The sequence below is a fragment of the Gymnoscopelus braueri genome (assembly GCF_963280865.1).
Source record: "Gymnoscopelus braueri genome assembly, chromosome: 21".
In the NCBI taxonomy this organism is placed as follows: Eukaryota; Metazoa; Chordata; class Actinopteri; order Myctophiformes; family Myctophidae; genus Gymnoscopelus; species Gymnoscopelus braueri.
In genome coordinates, this window is record NC_137623.1 from 47,104,525 (window position 1) to 47,124,015 (window position 19,491).

Genomic DNA, 19,491 nt, shown 5'->3' on the forward strand with positions numbered 1-19,491 from the left:
ATATCCTTTTACGCTTTAGTTATTAGCAGTTGGTATTAGACTAAGAGCATATGTGTGTTCTAATTACTATTGTTTCATTGCTGTTCATATATACACCCAAAGAAAAGACGTTATTACCCTAGGAAATCATTATAGCTCTGTTAGTATGATATTCTTAGAAGTAGAGTTATTGTGATGAATATGCTTATATTATCTGCTCGCATAGCGGAACTCTGTGTGTTATCTCCCAGTAGACAAAAACTCACTCCCCTGTAGTTCCGGGCCGACACTTTGAGACAGCAGAGGCTTACAATGATATCAGCATCCCCTAGTTAGGGAGGTTGTGTTGCATTCCACAGGTGCGAGGGGCTCGGCCTGTGGGATCCAAGGTCGTCGTTCAAACCCGTAAATCAGGGGGGGGGGGGGCATTTGGGGACTTCTACTGATAAACTGTTCATGATAATATGCATATGATATAGGCTCCAGGGAGAGATAGACCCTCCAGACTTCATGAACTGGACTGAACGTAACTTGTTGCTGTTAAGGACAGTTAATGGGAGCACAGATAATTCTCTGTTAAGTACATTTTTATATTCAATCTGTATTACTTTTAACTTTCTGCTTAATTAATAAATACACTTAATTTTAAGTCTTGTCTGCTCTTAATTTCACCAATTCAACGGACGCGCGGAGATGCGTGATCTGAAGGGTTACAAATTATCTCATTGCACAATTTGTCTGTTGTTTTTAGCGCCAGTCTCCAACAATACATACATACATACATACATATACATATATGATGTTTATTAATACTTTTGTTTGCCATCTTTAGTTTAATTGTTTTATATTGACCCTAGAGTGAGTTTTGAACTTATGACCTTTATTTTATAAACCGCTGATTCATCGCTTGAGCCATGCTGGCACAGGAAAATCAAGTGAGAAAGAAATACTTATAGTCAAGGGAATTAGCAGAACAATTTCCAATCTTGGAATAAATTCCTTACCAAAAAAAAATCTTCACCAATGTGTTTGTAAAAGTGTCTAGTAACACATCTCACAAAGACTGAAATGCAGTTTCCCTAGGGGAATCTTTGACAGCTGCTGGAAGTTGGGGTACCCACCATAACCTTATGCAGGGAAATTCTGTTTTAAGTAGCATGTGAGGGGGCAAACTAGGGTGTTTTTATTATTCTGAATCCATTGCAAGCATTTGTTTTGCACCAAAACCACTCCTTGGGCTAAAAACAGCCCAATCTCAATGGGCTTTTTACACAAAAAGTATACCTGGAAAAGGATGGCTATGGCCGTTTTTAGCCCAAGGAGTGGTTTTGGTGCAAAACAAATGCTTGCAATGGATTCAGAATCATAAAAGCACCCTAGTTTGACCCCTCACATGCTACTTAAAACAGAATTAAAATTAGATTTTTTTCCCGCATAAGGTTATGGTGGGTACCCCAACTTTCAGGAGCTGTCACAAATTCTCCTAGGCAAACTGCATTTCAGTCTTTGTGAGATGTGTTACTAGACACCTTTACAAACACATTGGTGAAGATTTTTTTTGGTAAGAAATTTATTCCAAGATTTTTTTAATATCCCCTGACTATTAACCTTTACAAGGCTTATCTCTTGCACCAGAGAGACATGAATGACGTCAGTGACAAATACTTAGTTACTGATAGGTGGGATTTAGAACATGTTCCAAAAAGTCAAATTTAACCAGCAACCTTCTGTTTACAAAGCACAGACTTATACATATACTGGGTTTATTGTCTCCACTAGGGCAGACGGATGATGGAAGAAGACTATGTTTGCGCATCATCGGCCATGGTGGCGCCATAACAGAACGCTTCATATTTTGGCCTATAACTCTTTAACCATATAGTTCGCACAATACAAATCTTTTTTTCCCCTGGATGCCTTGGATCATTAACGCTACTCCCCATATAGGCCCTGGCCATTTGAGCCAGATTTTCCACCATTTCTTCAAGACGCACGTTTTGCTAGCAATGTAGACACATCCCTACTGATATTCATCTCATATTTAAAAACACACAATGAAAGTGATGTGTTAAGAAAGGTGAGAGAGACATGAATGAATGGAAAATGGAAGTCACACATTTTATTGAATTTGTAGACAGAAAAAGACATACCCAATAACTATGCAAAATAGATCAAATCATTTGAGGTGAATACTTTTTGCTACAAAAGGGCCAAGCCTCTTCCTTGCTAAATTTGTTTTCCAATCTCGCATGTCATAATTCAAAGTATAGCTCTCCAAAATCATATTTCCACCAGGATATAATTCATACGCGGGGGCCTGAATCAGACTTGCCTTTCTAACTGAAGATTAAAAAGATGACATCGATATCAGTAGGTGTGACATTGAGTTCCCTGAATGAAGTCGCAATAGAAATCCTATCTGCACTGTATAGTGGAACAGTTACTTAACATGCAGTTGGGAAAGTGCACTGATGCTCGGGTTGGGTGAAGCCAGCAGGGCTAATGCACACGGTAAGGCATTTAAATAAGATTATTCAACGTATGAACTTCATGCTACTGCGTAAAATCGAACCTCGGCTGAAACGACAGAAAAAATAAGTTGAAGCAATTTACGTACAACTGCAATACGTGTCCACAGTCAGTATGTACACGGTGCTATACAGCTACATAAGTCACAAAAAGGCCTGTCCTTCCGAGCTACAGCACTGAAATACGTTATTAAAACATCAGACGATCAAAGACTACAGCATGACTTCCATCTGTGTGAGATATTGCACAACTGTGAAGAATAAAAGTTAACTATAGAGTACAGACGAGCCCAGTTCTAGACAAGGTTACAATCCCCATTCCCTTGTTTTGAGACAACATATGGGCTCATCCTGTATACCAGAATGAACCCACTGTGTACTTGTGGGGCTGTTGATGTTACTGCTGCTGCACGTGCGTAAAGAGCACTTTTCATCAGAGGAAACGAACGATCAAGGTGCGATACATCTTGCAACGTCACAATTCCAAGTGTAAACACTTACAAACACTTAATTTTGACTCGGCTCTTTTCTTAAGCACATACATACAAAACTATAACAACACCATATGTATCGCGATTCACTTGAAGCTAGTTGAAAGTAAGTGTACAAGCCAGACCTGGGGTTGGCAATGGACTGAATTAGGTCAGTTTGCTTTTCAATCACACTGACTAAGCATGGGTTACCTTACCACGATGTAAAAAAAAAACAGTAACATAAAACAGCAGGTAAGACATCAGCTCTGAGCAGAAAGAATAAAATACACAGATCAACATTTATGAGTCTGTGAAAAACAACAATGATGTAGAGCTCTCATTATTGCTATAATGTTCTTGACACTGTAAGAGAATGATGTACAGTGAGTTACGCAATTGCAAAGTATGACAGTATGTAAGGTGTAGGCTCTCAGTCTCTCCCTCTCTCAGGATCTGTGTGTGTTCCTTTCTTGTGTCCTTGCAGTTGGCTATTATTGCTTCCATAGGAGGTGAGACGCAAGGGAGCGCTTGTTTTCGTCAGAGGCGAGGCGTCTGAAGCAGACTTGAGCCACGAGAGGCACCTCTGAGCGAGCTAAAGCGAGCAAGTCGCTGTGCCGAAAGTTGCGAAGTCTGCTTCAGACGTCGTTATATTCCGATAGGGACAGAATCGTAAATCTTCGTCCCCCCCTACTTTGTCTACACCGCCTCGCGCGCTGTCCAAGTGAACACAGCGACGCACTCCCAAGAGCCGTATAAGAGAGTCGCGTCACGCGTTCCAAACATTGCAACTTCCTCATTGAGATAGACAGAGCATTTCCACGTTCTATTCTTACAACGGGAGTCAACGCTAGTGTTGTCACTCTCATAGTTATACCACGTGGCGCTCCCTACCCCCGCTTCAGCCAATCACAAGCCACGGCTCGCGTCTCGTCTCCTACGGAAACAATACTTGCTTACAGTTGTACTCACTGCAAGTTTCTCATGCAGTGAGAGTGAGAGACTTCTGATGCCAACCATTCAGCAGTAACCTTAATGACAGTAATATAGTAGCAGTGATCCTCAACCTTTTTCTGGATCAGGGCCCACTCGAAAATCTCAAAAGCGTTCGCGGTCCACTCATCTGACCACTCAGATGTGTGGTCCGCATGCATTTTCAGAACATATACATTTTAATGATCATGTCAATTGATTGTGTTCCGGGCTTGGATCAATGGAACTAACGTAGTATACTTTTAAGTTCCTATTTTATCAGTAACACAACTCTTTAAAAAAATATATCAATGTTATATTATAATTAAAATCTTAATGTTTTGACAATTATTTATTTGGGGTACCCACTTGCAATACACTCACGGCCCACCTAGTGGTCCCGGGCCCACAGGTTGAGAATAACAGCAGTAGCCGCCAGTGAAAGATAGTATTTTCTTACATACAGTAAATGATGTCTAACCTTTGGTAAAAAAACAAAAAACAAAAACAACAACAGCTATTTCACAAGCCATGCAAAATAGGCAGAATGGGTCAAACACTTGATCAATAAGGCGTCATGCACACCTACACCACACAGAACCCTACAGTATATATATATATACTTTATTGTACATCAAATAGGAAAAATGTTTATCAGTTCTTTTGCCGAATGTTTGCCCCACCATGACATACCCCTGAATGGGGGTTGCTAGGGTTCATGTGCTTAAAGTTGTCCCTTAAACCCATTCAATCCAGGAAGGAACGCATCTGCTTCACTTTAGATTTCGTTGGCTATTCAAAAATCGCAGATTTACAAGCTTGTAGGTCTGCTATTTTTTAATTATCGTGAAAATTTGTGCAAATCTTTACAAAATGTCAAATCCTAACAGTTTTTTGAAAAAACTTATGTTGCTATAATATCAGTGGTTCTCAAACTTTTTCATGTCAAGGACCCCCCAAAATTATGTTTCAGGCCGCCAATCCCCATCAAAATATGTTGTTTCAGGGACCCCCAGGAGCAAAGATTTGAGTTAAAAATGTTGTTTCAAAAAAATAAAAGTATTCAAAGATTTGCACAAATGTTCAAGATTTTTCAAAAATAGCAGATCTACAAGCTTGTGAGCTTGTATATCTGCTATTTTTGAATGGCCAGAGAATAAAATAATGGTTATAGCTCAAATCTAAAATGACACAGACGCGTTCCTGGATTGAACGGGTTAAAGGGTTGCAAAACAAACGTTTTCTCTTGATCCACCTGCTAGGGTGACGGTGGAAAGCCACGGAGAGGCTTTGAGCTGCTAGGGCATAAAGATCTTCACATCTTACAGCTTTGCAGACTCTGGTTCTAGTGAGTTTTGTTCATTCAGCTACAGGCGGTCTGTGAAATCACTGCTATGTTTTAGGAAGTCACAACGAGAAGTCCAACACGCTTCAGCCAGTTGTGGGTGGAAGGGGCTCGGTTGCTCAACAGTGGGACATATTGAATAATAAAAAGACAAAAAGAGACTACCCAAATACAGTACTGGAGCTCCCTATTAATTTGCAGTGAGGTGACTGACGTTTCGACTAGTGTCTTCCTCAGAGTCAAACCTCTGAGGAAGTGACCAGTCTCTTTTGAAGTGACCAGGTATTTGTCTTTTTATGTTTTAGGAAGTGTTCGTGTCTGCCTAGCTGGCATTACTGTATTTAGCAACACTAATGACCCTGTTGATGGCCAATGATTTACACATCTTGTGACTGTGCAGTCCTCAGAAAATGTGCAAGATCTATGAAGCCTTTTATTTTTTTTATAGCTGAACGTTATTCCTGTGTATTTGTTCACTTGCCATTGTGTGTGTGTGTGTGTGTGTGTGTGTGTGTGTGTGTGTGTGTGTGTGTGTGTGTGTGTGTGTGTGTGTGTGTGTGTGTGTGTGTGTGTGTGTGTAGGACAGGGACATTATTTCTCCTGCAGCAGGGCCGTTATGTTGATGTTCCAGCCGATGGCCTGCCGGTCGAAGCCGCAGGTGAACAGGTTACACGACTGATTCTCCTCATTCCACGCTGAGCAGCAAACCATACGCCGATGGCCCTACATGCACACACACACACACACACAAAATGGGGTTTAGGACTCACCTCTTACACACCTGCCATCTTTAAATGATGCATTTTATATTAATTTACAAACAATACACAATAAGGCGTATGCTCAGACAGAGGCACGCGCACACGCACACGCACACACACACACACACACACAGTCTTTGTATCTTCCTTACCATTCTGTTGCTGCGAGGAAGTCTTGCCAGCCTCACTCCGCTCATGTCAAACAGTCGCACTTGCCGGTTGTCATGGGGCAGTGCAATGATCCGCTGGTTAGGGGAGACGCTTATCCTACAGGATCACACACGCTTTGTGTTACTTTCCATTTTGCAAACATGTTATTGTGGCCCGCAGGTTGAGAACCACGGATGTAGCATATACAACAACACACACACAATAGGGACGCCAGACTAAAAGTGGTTTCAGTGGTTTGTGCTGGCAATCTTTTGAAAAATGGAAGGAAAATTGGTTCCACATAGTCAAATGTTAGGGTGCATACAGCTCATCATTGTTGTGATTGGAGCAGAAAACCTGGTTCTTGTCCAATCATCTTGTTCTCCTCTGCCCTTCTAGTAGTTCAATGTACAGATTATTATTTTGATAGTGTATATTGTTTAGACAGATTACTGAGGCACTACACTGTCTCTCTGCGTTTGATGTTATGTACCTTGCTTAGTGTAAGTCGCTCTGCATAAGGGCTAAAAGTCTAAATTGTAATTGCTAACAATCTTTGGAAATGACAAAAGGAAAATTGCAGTTCCACATAAGAGCATTGTTAGGGGGCATACAGTGACAGCTCGTCATTGTTGTGATTGGAGAAGCAGAGAACCTGGTTCTCTTCCAATCATCTCGCTCTCTTCTAACCCACCTGTTGACGGCCGAGTCGGTGCGGATGGTCGTTATGGGCGACCGCATGTTCTTCAGGTCCCACACCTTGACGGTGCGGTCGTCGCTCCCGGAAACCACGTTGTCGCCCACCGTGAACACTGCCGACGTCACAGTGCTGGGGAGGACAGACAGTGTTATTATTACATTATCGGTCCCATGGTTAGAAGAGACGTCGCATACAGTATATCGTTGCTGTCAGGCAACCACCACCAACATGTGGAATGCCTTTACCAAAAGCCATTAAAAAGATCTCAACTCCCTAGCCAACCTCAAAACTAACCTAAAAGAATGGCTGACCAAAAACATACAATAGGGCTTTACTTAGAAGAACACCCAAGGAACTTGGTAGCCTTGGTCAGTAGCCTTTTTCTGTAAATCTACCTTTTCCTGCTACCGGAGCTTTTACCGTTATGTATTGTATTAAATGTATTGTACGTGGTCCACAATGGAAACAAGCTCCTTGGGGCTTTTTCTGCTTTTCTTTTAGCATACCTTTTGACTGTACCGTTAACAAATGTGTTAATAAAGTATTCAATCAGTCAAAAAAAATGGCATAAAACTTGTAACTGCTATTTTGGGCATTTTTGAAAAAAACGAATATTTAACCAAGGAAAAGTACTAACATGACCTTGTGACTAAATAATAACTACTTTGGATCCATTATAACAGGTTATTTTTTCCATTTCCTGAAAAGTAAAAATTGTGCGTGTGTGGACAAATAAATGTTGGGAGGAAGACAGACGTGCGCAGACAGACAGACTCACACTCATTCCTAAGAGATGTTGTATCAGCAGAGTGATAACTAGGATGAGGGGGGGAGAGAGAGATGAGAGGGGGGAGGGAGAGAGAGAGAGAGAGAGAGAGAGAGAGAGAGAGAGAGAGAGAGAGAGAGAGAGAGAGAGAGAGAGAGAGATATTATTAATAACCTGTGTCCTTGCTCCCAGCTGTGTTCAGGCTGAGGCCCTGGGCTAAAGCCCCTTTAGCCCCCCCCCCCCCCCACACACACACACACACACAAACAAACAAAATAAAAGATGGACTGCGAGGGTATTTGCTAGTGGGCCCCAAAATCGTTGGCAAAACACTAAGATTTTAATGACAATACAACATTGATATAAAAACAAAATTATATAAAAGAAAAATAGTGTTGTGGTATTTTGTTTTGAAAAAAGTGTTAGTATACTATTGTTGGTCCAAGCCAAAACTTTTATAAAAGATATTCTAAAAGCTCACTTACAGATACAAGGTTTTTGCCCGATAGAGACGGTATAATGTAATCTTCTTGGGATCTATGATTATTGTACAGCTGTCTGTTGTGTTTTTGCAGCTGGTGATCTCAAAACCATTCGGCAAGGGAGAGCTCCTGAAATTGAGGTTCACACAGAAGAACGCAATTCCCTGCAGTTCCCATTAGTGGCCCAGCACCTCCTGCTGGCTGCAGAAGCAAGACTTTACACTTGATTGTATTACCCTAGGAATAATTTTCATAAATACGTAATGTTTTAAATCTCTAGTTTCATTTTTTTTTTTTTAATTATCATGATATGCGTTTGGTAAATTACGGTCCCATTAATTAGAAAATTAATGATGAAGTAGGGTATAAATCTAGGGCTTCTACTGGTTCTACCAAGTTGGAGCGGTTGCAGCCAATAGCAGTTGTTTCCGGTTGCTTTTCAGGACCGGAACTTCCAAGATGGTAGATTTGAATGTCTATGCTCAAAACATTATAATATTGTGGAAATGTCATATACGCCTACATAGTATAATCATCAAGATTATAGCCAAAAAAGTCTGAAATATTTAACTTTATGTGCAATGAATCTAGAATATATGAAAGTTTCACTTTGTTTCATGTTTTTTTTCAGATGATCCTGTATTCTACTGTATCTATTCCAGCTACACGCAGGCTGCACGCTTGTAAAGGCACACTGTAAAGCACTGGTTCTCAAACGTTTTCATGTCAATTTCTTGGCCGTGGACCCCCATTTGAAATGATTTTGTGCCAAGGACCACCATAAGATTTATGTATACAATTGTAAAGGGTACAGTAATTCCAAAATGCTAAACTAATTTTGCTGGGGACCCCCTGAAACCCCCGCAAGGAAGGTACTCCTGGGGGGTCCCTGGACCCCACTTTGAGAACGACTGTCTGTTGTAAGGCACTGCAAATCCAGCCCTGCGAGCAGAGAAGCACGAGAATGTTCTCTTCGACGTGATTAACGCCTCAGTGTCAGGGTGAGCACTTTAACCAGCGCTGAAGTGACCCTTTAAGAGCAACGTTTAGCTCCATCTAGTTTCACCTTACAGTAGGGGCCTCACACCATGTCATATAAAACAGCATGCTGTACAGTTTTTGCTAGATAGTGTTTAAACACACTATGCCATTTCTGTCTTAACGTGCTTGCGGATAGAATTATCATAAATACACCAAATGCCTTCTTTAAGGGTAGACCTGGGAGTTGAATGTCACCTGCCTTCCTCTGTGCAGCTGTGAGAGAGAGAGAGGGAGAGGGAGAGAGAGAGGTAGAGAGGGAGAGGGAGGAACTGCTCTACTCAGCATCTCCACTCTCCTTCAGCAGGCCAGTCGGCCGTGATGCAGGCTCTCCGCCTGGTAGCACTTAGGTCAGACCTAGCCGTTCATTTAATAGCCCCTTAATATTTCCAATCTATTATGTCACTCGCCCCTGTGACTCCCCCCCCCTCCCCCCTGCGAAGAACTCACTCAAAAACCTAGATTCCGGATCTTTCTTTTAGAGTGGATTTGGTGGAGGAGATTTCCTTCACTTTGGCTCGTCTTGATTAAGATTAGCAGGGGGACCCTCGCTCTACAAATGTGCTCCTTGTAACCGCGCGTGCACACATGCACACATGCACACACACACACCACATCTTGTCTGAGGTTAGATGTACTCGCCTGGGCTAACCCTCCTTAATTCAAATTGACATGGTATTAAGGTGTAATTATGGGACGTATTAGAGAGGCCAAGGCTAGGGGAGAGTGTGCTGTAATGGGGCTTTGCTGATCAGGCCCGACGGATGGCTGAGCTTGGTCCACAGGGCACAGCGCGAGTCACAGGTGACGCACCGCGTGACATCTGTGACCTACTCCAGGCTGAGAGGAACGGGTATTGCAAGTATAGTTCTCAAATTCTGCCCGAGCCCTACCCGACCCAACGTTTTTCGGGATCAGCCAATGAGTCAATTGATTGATCATTAAATTAAAATAAATAAACATGCTCTGAAATTGCACGTGGTCCAGTCAGTGGGTTAGCCACAAATGCTTTTGAGATTTTCAAGTGGGCCCTGATCCAGAAAAGGTTTCATGGCCCATGCCGTTTACCTAAAACTGTTTATGATCTGGGAAGTTAGGTCTATTCTACAGTGTTGTATAAGGCATACTACAGCAGGTTTGCTGTGGATATACAAGCATCAGCTTAAATAATGTCCTCAGAATAGAATGTAAACAACTTGGGCACGGAACAGCAAATAGGTTTTAAAGTGCTGTGGTGACATTCAAACTAGTGCTAAGTGCTAACATAATTCCACCAAGAACGGCGATCAAATCTGCATACAAAGACGTACGCGTGCACTATGTAGTACTATGCTGCATACTCATGCTGTCTCACACACACCAACCACACACACACACACACACACACACACACACACACAGAGAAAGAACATGGCATCCTGTTTGTAAGGCAAGTTCGCTGCCACTTCTCGTTTGCTCTCTGCAGCCTGTTAGCTCGCTTGCCGTTGTCATTACTCGGCAATTACGGCAAAGGGGGAGGAGGCAGAAATATGTTGCACTTTTGACTGGCGCGCTACGCTGTCAGGGAGCGTTAGCTGTAATTGCCGGTGAAGTGAAGACAGTGGCTATAGAGAGAGACGGCTCTCTCTCTCTCTCCCCCTCGCTGCTCCTCCTGCTCTCCTCCCTGTCTCTATTAGAATCCTTCATGCTACATCCTTTCCATCTCTATTCCATGGTTTTATACTGTACCGCAGATTATTATGAATATTATCAAAACAGCAACTTGCTCTGGTTCATGCATTTGCTGGAGTCAGCATCATCCTACAGGTTCACAGGGACAACATGGGGTAGGGCAGTGTTTCGGTGGGTCAGGACGCACGTGTGGGCCGCAGACCCATTGTTATGGGTCACAAGTAAATATACTGTATTTTATTTTTATTTTTATGAATAGATGACAAAGAACAATAAGCCAGCCAATCACGCATGCACGCACACACACAGACACAAACGCAATTAAACAACAGGGTCAGGAAAGGATACAAAGCTTAAAATAAGTCGTTTTTTTTCTATCAATTACACACCCCATGAAGCATTGAATTCATGGAGATTTTTTGGTTTTTGTCGCATTCCTAAGTCAATAATTTGATGACCGGCGGGCTCTCCGGTAGGAGACGCAAAGAGTCTCCTTTTAGTCTCCTACCGGATACATTAGCATCTATCCGCCGATAATCAAATTATTGGCTTAGGAATGTGACAAAAACATCTCCATGAATTCAATATAGAAAATAAGATAGAAAATAAGTAGTTTTTTGGGTGAACTATTCCTTTAATCTAGTAGACCAGAAGTCTACTAGAAGTCTGACATTTTAAGGATTTAGCTGAGGGTTTATTGGCCTGAATGACTTAGTATAGAAGTAGAGCGTAAATGTAAACAGATTTTTCTTTTTTTAAACAGATTTTCTGTTTTATTAAACAATAACACAGAAAGAAGGGAGGAAGGAAGGAGACAATGAGGGAAAGCTGTTGTTGGTTGTGGAACAGAGGTGCTTAATCCCATTATGCTTATTGTCTATGGGAGAGAATTCAAAGTTGGATCCATAGGAATTATACATGTTGAGGTCGCAAAATGAACACCACATAATCCCCCCCACTCACAATCAAAGGCTGAGAGAGAGAGAGAGCGCCAGCCGGCAGGCGCACGCATCAAGTCGCTCGACAGACAAGCGCATACACCATACGCGCGAGTGCACACTTTTCCTAGCTTTAACCCATTGAGACCTGGAACGCATCTGTGTCATTTTTTTATTTGAGCTAAAAAGCATTATTTTACACTTTGGCTATTCAAAAATAGCAGATACACAAGCTCGTAGATCTGCTATTTTGGAAAAATCGTAAAAATGTGCGCAAATTGAATATTTATATTATTTTAAAGCGAACATTTTTAACTCAAATCTTTGCTTCTGGGGGTCCCTGGAACCATACATTTTGAGATGGGGGTCGGCGGCCAAATACATATCATTTTGGGGGTCCTTGACCTGAAAAAGTTTGAGCACCACGGATATAGAAACATACGTTTTTTTTTTAATTGTTGGGATAGAAGACATTTGTAGAATCGGCTTCAGGTCTTAAAGGGTTAAAAAAAGGAGCACAGCCATTGAAATCCAGAGACAAGCCTGACAGTGACAGCCGTCATTGTGAAATGAGCGTTAACAGCGAGCAAAGTGCCAAATTATACCGAATGGAGGATTAACGCTGAAACAGACAGGAAAAAATGGAGCAAAAGAGAGTGGTGTGAGAGAGTTAGACAAAGAGAGAGCGAGAGAGAGAGGGAGGGTAATGGTCAAGAGAGAGAGAGGGAGGGTAATGGTCAAGGTTTCTTTCTTTTTTTTGTACCCAAGGCTATACTGTATGTGTTGTGCAGGCGAGAGATTCAGCAATCCAGTTAAAAACAAGACACCACAACAATACATAAGAACTTCTAAGAGGGTCATGAACAATGCTTCTACGCGCGCGCACGCAAGTGCCGTGCATGGGTGAAGTGCATCATCTCGTGCTAGCTTTGTTTGGCAGTACGACAGCTGCAGGTACAAAAGCATTTCTGTATGGTTTTATTCTCCACCTTGGGGCCACACACTGACAGTCAGAGCAAAGAATGTTCTGTTCAAAGGATGAGAACAGTCTTCGAAGAATAGAGTTCAACTTGCACTGCAGCTGTGAGGAGTAAAGAGCTGATAAGCTTACTAGCCCACTCAACTATTTGGTTGAGAGATTTTTTTGTCCAGAGACAGGTTACCGTACCATGACACAACGGTGAAAAAGATTAATTAAATAAAAGGCCGATATAAGAGGGTTATCTTGGTTTTATCAATGTGGCAACTGGATGCTTTTCTGAGACAGTACAAGCACTGATGTGGCTTTTTAAACACGGCCTCACAATTCTTCTTGAAGTCCAATTTAGCCCACAACTGTCCCAAGATACTTGTAGCTTTCTACACAGACAGTCCACAGCTTGGTCTTTGATTTTTGTAGTTTTGCAAATTGAAGCATCAGTTCAGAATCTGTGATTATACATTTGTTTTGGATATGTTAAGCTCCAAGAAAGACTCGTCAGACCAGGTGACAAACTCATCAACGTGTGGACCAATGGATGGACTCATTGCCACGTACAGTAGCAGACTCACAATGACTGTATTATCATCTGCACATTTCAATACAGTCCTCTTCTCATGCCTTCTCTCGTCTTTGTGTACAGAATCAAGTGAAGGAGAGAGAGAACACAGCCCTTGTGTTTGGTTTATCACATAGGTGTTCAACAGGGGTTCCATGACCTCAGGGGTTACCTTAGGGAGGCCGCGAAATGTTTGTGTGATCGGAATGACTTTTTCTTTTGTTTCCCAAGAATGTTAGACAATTTGTAAACAAAAAAAAAAAAAAAAAGTTTAATTCACACAACACTGATGAAAGCGCTGTCAAACAAATCTATGAAGCCATCAAAGCTGCAGCCTCACTTAGAGACAAGAAGAACAAGTGGAATACTTCCAAGACATGAGACAATCATCTAAATATGGTGAGTTAGCTTTGAAAGCAAGTTGCATGGAGGACTTTTCTCAACAAAACAATATACTGTATGTAGTGGGGGGCCCTGCTTCGTCTCTCTGTCAGCTAAGGGGTCCTTGGCCTGAAACATGTCGAAGACCCCTGCTCTATCAGCCTCATGACTAATGTATGGGGCTGGATAGCGTTAAAGGCTGAGGAAGAATCAATAAGTAGCAATCTAGCATGGGTTTCATTTATTCCCCTCTAGGTGCTTAAACAAAAGGTTAAGTAGGGTGATTGTAGCATCCTCAACTCTTCTGTAAGCCTTATATATGCAAACTGCACAGGGTTGAGTGCATGCTCAGTGTCCCTTGTCAGCCCTGTCTTCACAAGCAAAGGTTTCAAATGTTTTCTTTACAAGTGAAGTAGGTTCATAGGTTCGGTATTTATAATGCACCACCCCCCCCCCCCCCAATCCAGCTATTACACTGGCCCGGGGAGCAGCCCGAGGAAAGAGAAAAAGAGATTACATGGAAGAAAACACTGTCAGTCATTCACAACAAGAGAGGGAGGGAGTAGAAAATAAACACAACGCGCATAAACAACAAAGATAACAACAGGCGAACTTAGGAGTACTCCACAGTGAAAAGATGGGTCTTTAGCATGCTTTTAAAAGTCCAAAAGGGCAGACTTGATGCTCAAGGAGAGTTTGTTCCACACTTTGGTGCCACACAGCGAAGGCACGGTGGCCCGTCCTTACGGTGTTAGACCGTGGAGTCCTCAAATACAACTGACTGTCAGATCTGAGTGACCCAGAGCTGGAAGAATGGTCAAGACCCTGCCTATATTCAGTCATTAACTCTTTGACTGCCAATGACAAGATTTCTCGTCATATTTTGCTAAGGCGCAGCCAATTTTCAGTGGTTTTCCACTAGATGGCGCTGTTCGCTCGCCTACTGGTCACCGTTTGGCTCCCAGTGAAGGAGAGAAGCAGCGGATCACGTGATCGCAATAAACCAGCCCGTTCACTTCCTTGTTATCCGATGTGGAAGAATGGCTTTTTCGCTGTTTCTGTTGCTTTTTGGCGAAAACAGCCTACATTCAACTGCCAATATCGATGGAATGGAGGATTGCGGCGGCACGCTTTCCCCCCCCCCCCTCCCCATTCTACGAGACTCGGATACATCTTTTAAAGCGATCAGGGGATCGATTATACTGGATATGAATATTCTATTTTTCAAAGGTTAGTGAAAACACTCAAAAATCGTTGACAGTGGCTTAGCAAATTATGTTTTATTTCTGGCAGTCAAAGAGTTAAATATCTAAACCCTATACTTTGTTGATCGGGGTCCCACAGGGGTCTATACATGTTCTCCTCCTTTTTCCCTCTACGCCAAATCTCTTTGCCGAAAATAGCCGATCTACAAGTTGCATTGTGTTGTTGTGAGTTTGTAGATCTGCTATTTTCGCCCGATGTTCGCCTAATATGACTTTGCCCATCACCCATGGGATGCTAGGGTTCATGTGGTTATAAGCTGTGGAGCTGATGGCTTTAGGAACAGAGGAAAGCAGAGTAAGTGTGCAATAGTTAATCAAACTAATCAATTTAGTCGATTATAAAAAATAAATACAAATAACAATCGATCATTTAACAAAATATTCAATTAATAATCTATCCCTATTTGGGCATGTCATTATAGTAAAAAAAATCTTGAAATATAGTGAAAATAGGCCCGGACCGCTGGTATAGAGGTCCGGGCACCTAGGCTCTAAAGTAGCCTGACAGCATGTCTCTCCCTCTTTCCTGTTAATCTTCAATTAAAAATCTAATCAATAAAGGCAGAAAAGCCTAAAATAAATCTTTTTAAAGAAAAAGAAAAAGGGAAAATACACACATCAGCTATTTTCACAATTTTGGTTAGTAGTTAATCAAATGATTGATATATACATTCGTTTTTGTATTTAAAAAAAAGGAAAACACCTTTTTGATTATTATTAAAGTAATCAATAGAATAATCGCTAAGAAGATAATGGATAGTCGGAGCCTTAAACCAGAGCCTGTCAAAGCTTCAGGAAATAGCTAGAGACGTTGACAGAGGGATGGAATCAGAATGGTCCAGCCATGGTACTACAGTGCCACCATGTGGATGAAACAAGTATTGCACCACACAGCTTCTCAATGAAAATGTAATTCACGATGTTACAATTAAGGCTTTGCAGTTTACAGCAGTGGTTCATAAACTTTTTAGCGTTGACTATTCAAAAAATAGCAAGCTCACAGCTGTGAGCTCGTACATCTGCATTTTTTTTACATTTTTGAATAATCTTGAAAGTGTGAGAAATACTGATTTAGAAGGGATTCGTAGAATCGGCCTCAGGTCTTAATGGGTTGTTTAAAAAAGGGCATATTTACTATAATGACCCATGAAAATGGACCCTGGCCCAGTGTTTGGGAAACCCTGCTTTCTCTTCGTCTTGATGCCTCACCAGGGATGAGTAGCACAAGGTGTGTGTGTGTGTGTGTGTGTGTGTGTGTGTGTGTGCGTGTGCGTGTGTGTGTGTGTGTGAGACTCACTCAGTGTGGCCCTGGAAGACGTTGACAGAGTGGATGGAGGGGTCTCTGAAGTCCCACAGTCTGAAGGTGGTGTCTCTGGATGAGGTCACCACCAGACGCTGGCTGGCATGGGTACAGCAGTGGGTCAACTCCTGGTCATGTCCTACACACACACACACATACACACAGTTAGCCTTGACCTACACAATACACAAACTACTGGCAGAGATGCACACACACCTACTGTACACAAACAAAATGTAGCTCTAAGCGTAAGTTCAATAAGGAAGATCTCTTGCGTGAAGTAGGTGTAGGAGACCGGAAGCAGGTTGGAGTCTATTAATTCCAATGGTAGAGCGAACGTGAACACAGCTTCTGAACCATTCTTTAGTCCCATCATGGTCATTGAACTAAATATTGGAGCCAAAAACCACACACAATCTTCCCAAGATTTTCATACTAAAATGCAGTGTTTCCCCTTTATGCATTAAGCAGTGGCGGGCCGCCACCCCTTGAATCCGACCGCCACAGTATGATTTTTTTCTGAAAAAATATCCAACAGAAAAACTGAAAAAAATCCAAACATTATATCAATGCTCAAATGCATTGATATAAGGCTCAAATGCTCTCAGGCAGGATGCCATCTGTGCCATCACTAGTTGTTGATGTTTGACTGACTGATTTGTATACTTTTGTCTATACTTTTGTCTAATAAAAGTATATTTTCCTAAATCTGGAGACAATTCATATGTAAACTATACAGATTATTACTGTGCACTGTACTATATAAGATATAAGACTTTGTGTTTGAGCATAAATAGGCATTTTGAGAACCCTCCCCCACACCTTCAACATCTGGCTAAGGGAAACACTGAAATGGCTTTTTTTTTTTTGAGAGACAAATCAGGACAAAATCAACGTTATTGTCAACTTTTCTCTGTCCCCAGCAGCACACTCTCGCGGGATATAGCACTAGTAAACATAGGACGTTCGTGAGACTTGCCGTCAGACGCCGGCAACCAGTTAGGAGACCATTTGTAGGATTTGTATACCATTTCGCCTCTTGTGGCTACAATTGGGATGGCCGAACTTCGTAACTTAACCATCTTTGGGTTATGCACAGTCTCTTGTCCAGCCCTAATATCCATCATGGCGGAAGTGTGTCTTACCAGTGAGTGTGTGGACCAGCTCACAGGTCTCCACCTCGTACAGGTTGGCAGCTCGGTCCCAGGAGGCGGTCACCACCTGCCTCCCTCCCACCAGCCAGTCGGCCGCGATCACCACGCCCTGGTGGCTCCTCAGCGTGGCGGTGGCCACGCGGATGGTGGGCACCTCGCAGGGCCCCTCCCCGTCCACCTCCCCCTCCTCTCTGTCCGACGAGTCCTGGTCATCGTCACACGGAGCCTGCGGGAGCACGGGAGAGGAACGAAAACGTATTTAATGGGTTTTGTAAGACATTTAGGCCATGGACCCCATAACTCTGAGAGTGTACAAGTTCAACCAAATGGAACTGTAAGGGCCTGTACGGGTCCATTACTTTCCACTACACTCTCCGAGTTACAATACAGACCTCCAAGGGTCCATTTGGTTACTACTAGCCATCAATTATTTAGCTGGGGACCCACTGGAACCCCCTCGAGGACCCCTGGGGGTCCCACTTTGAGAACCACTGTTGTAAGACATTTCTACTCGATTCAGAAAGACACTACTTGAACCCTAGCATCCATATTCTGGGAGGAACATTAGCCAACAAATAGCAGATCTACAAGCTCACAACGCGTCGCATTGTGAGCTTGTAGATCTGCTATTTTTGGTGAAGAGATTAGGTGTAGATGGAAAAAAAAGCTGTCCAAGAAGTACAGTTGCAACTCGGGTCTGTTTTACTAAGACTAAAGGGTTTAAGTGGTTAACTGATGGGTAGGCCAACAGAATAGAAGGCTCCGTTTCACTGGAGGACTGGGTATTCATTCATTCATTATAAAGTGGATTCCACTGAGTATATCAAGTGTGTTTGCATGCATGAATGATAAAACACAGGAACAATAGGGAAGAAATGTTCACGTGAGATCAGTTGAAGATGAAGACAGGATCAAGAACAGAGAACACTGTACTGGGTTACGGAAACTGTTTTGTCTCACTAAGCTATTGAATGAGTTGAATGACTACCTGACTGACTGAATTAATGGCTGCCTGCCTGGTTGGCTGCCTGCCTGGTTGGCTGCCTGCCTGGTTGACTGACTGACTGACTGGCCGACTGCTTGCTGAATGATTGATTGACTGACTGGCTGGTTGACCGACTGCCTTAATGATTCACTGACTAGCTGAAGGAATGACTGGCTGGCTGGCTAGCTGGATGAGAGGGTGGTGTGAGAATAGAACAGGAGGGAGTGGTACTCACAGTGACGTCTGGTACGGGCTGGGGGGTGGGCAGCTGCACCATGTAGCGCCAGATGTGTGACGTCTGGTCCCCCGAGGCTGTGGCCACACACACACACACACACACAAATTATTAATTAAATTAATACACACAAGTCACATAGACCATATGTACACACACATACACAAATAATCCATGCCTACATACCTGTGAGGGCCATCTGTTCTGTGGGGTGAAACTTGATGGAGTTGACTGTAGAGTGAGAAAGCACACACATGTTGTTTTTGCATCTATTCAGGGTGAATAATATTTGAACTGTCAGTGTATTAAGAATCGATCGTCGAAGATCAAGTCTGACAATCCGTTTACACCCAAAGTTTAGATTTGTGAAACCTTGGTTTTGATGCCTTATTGCAGTAAGTGAATAAGTGACTTACTTTTGCTTTCATTGATCTGTATTGATCCATCCAAAACTTTCAACAGTCTATCTTTATCCTAAGTGTTTGTAATACGAAGACTACTTGTGTCAATTCTTTATTGCGTTTGTGGGTTTACATGTACAGTATATGTACCGTCACCAGGGCAGGAATTTCATGCAGGCCATGGCCCCTGTGGCCATGGCCTGCATGAAATTGCAGTTTGGCCTTAAGGTCACAGTGGCCTTGATGCTCCGTCCACACTGCCCCAGCTGATTGTACTGTTTTCTCCTCTGCCTCTTTACTGTTAATACCGTTTTTAGACACTGGTGTCTTTTGTTGAATTCTTAACCCCCCTGACATATTTTTTCTTGCACTTTAATATGCTTGAACTGGTCCTTCCTAAACTGCAGTGCTGTATAGAAGATACTGTGAAGT

The 19,491-nt window shown here is 42.5% G+C and overlaps 1 protein-coding gene across 2 annotated transcripts in view; it reads right to left on the reverse strand.

The window, feature by feature from the left end:
* Window positions 1-2,072: 2,072 nt before the first annotated feature.
* LOC308076831 (WD repeat-containing protein 37-like) overlaps window positions 2,073-19,491 on the reverse strand; it is a 36,066-nt gene continuing 18,647 nt past the window's right edge. For both annotated transcript variants that reach the window (XM_080417329.1, XM_080417330.1), the window contains 7 exons: window positions 18,845-18,889; window positions 18,659-18,735; window positions 17,430-17,664; window positions 16,282-16,423; window positions 6,900-7,034; window positions 6,208-6,322; window positions 2,073-6,017 (listed from right to left, as the gene is read on the reverse strand). In XM_080417329.1, coding sequence (XP_080273455.1) covers window positions 5,886-6,017; window positions 6,208-6,322; window positions 6,900-7,034; window positions 16,282-16,423; window positions 17,430-17,664; window positions 18,659-18,735; window positions 18,845-18,889 — 881 coding nt within the window. In that variant the 3' untranslated portion in view covers window positions 2,073-5,885. The remainder of the gene's footprint in view (window positions 6,018-6,207; window positions 6,323-6,899; window positions 7,035-16,281; window positions 16,424-17,429; window positions 17,665-18,658; window positions 18,736-18,844; window positions 18,890-19,491) is intronic.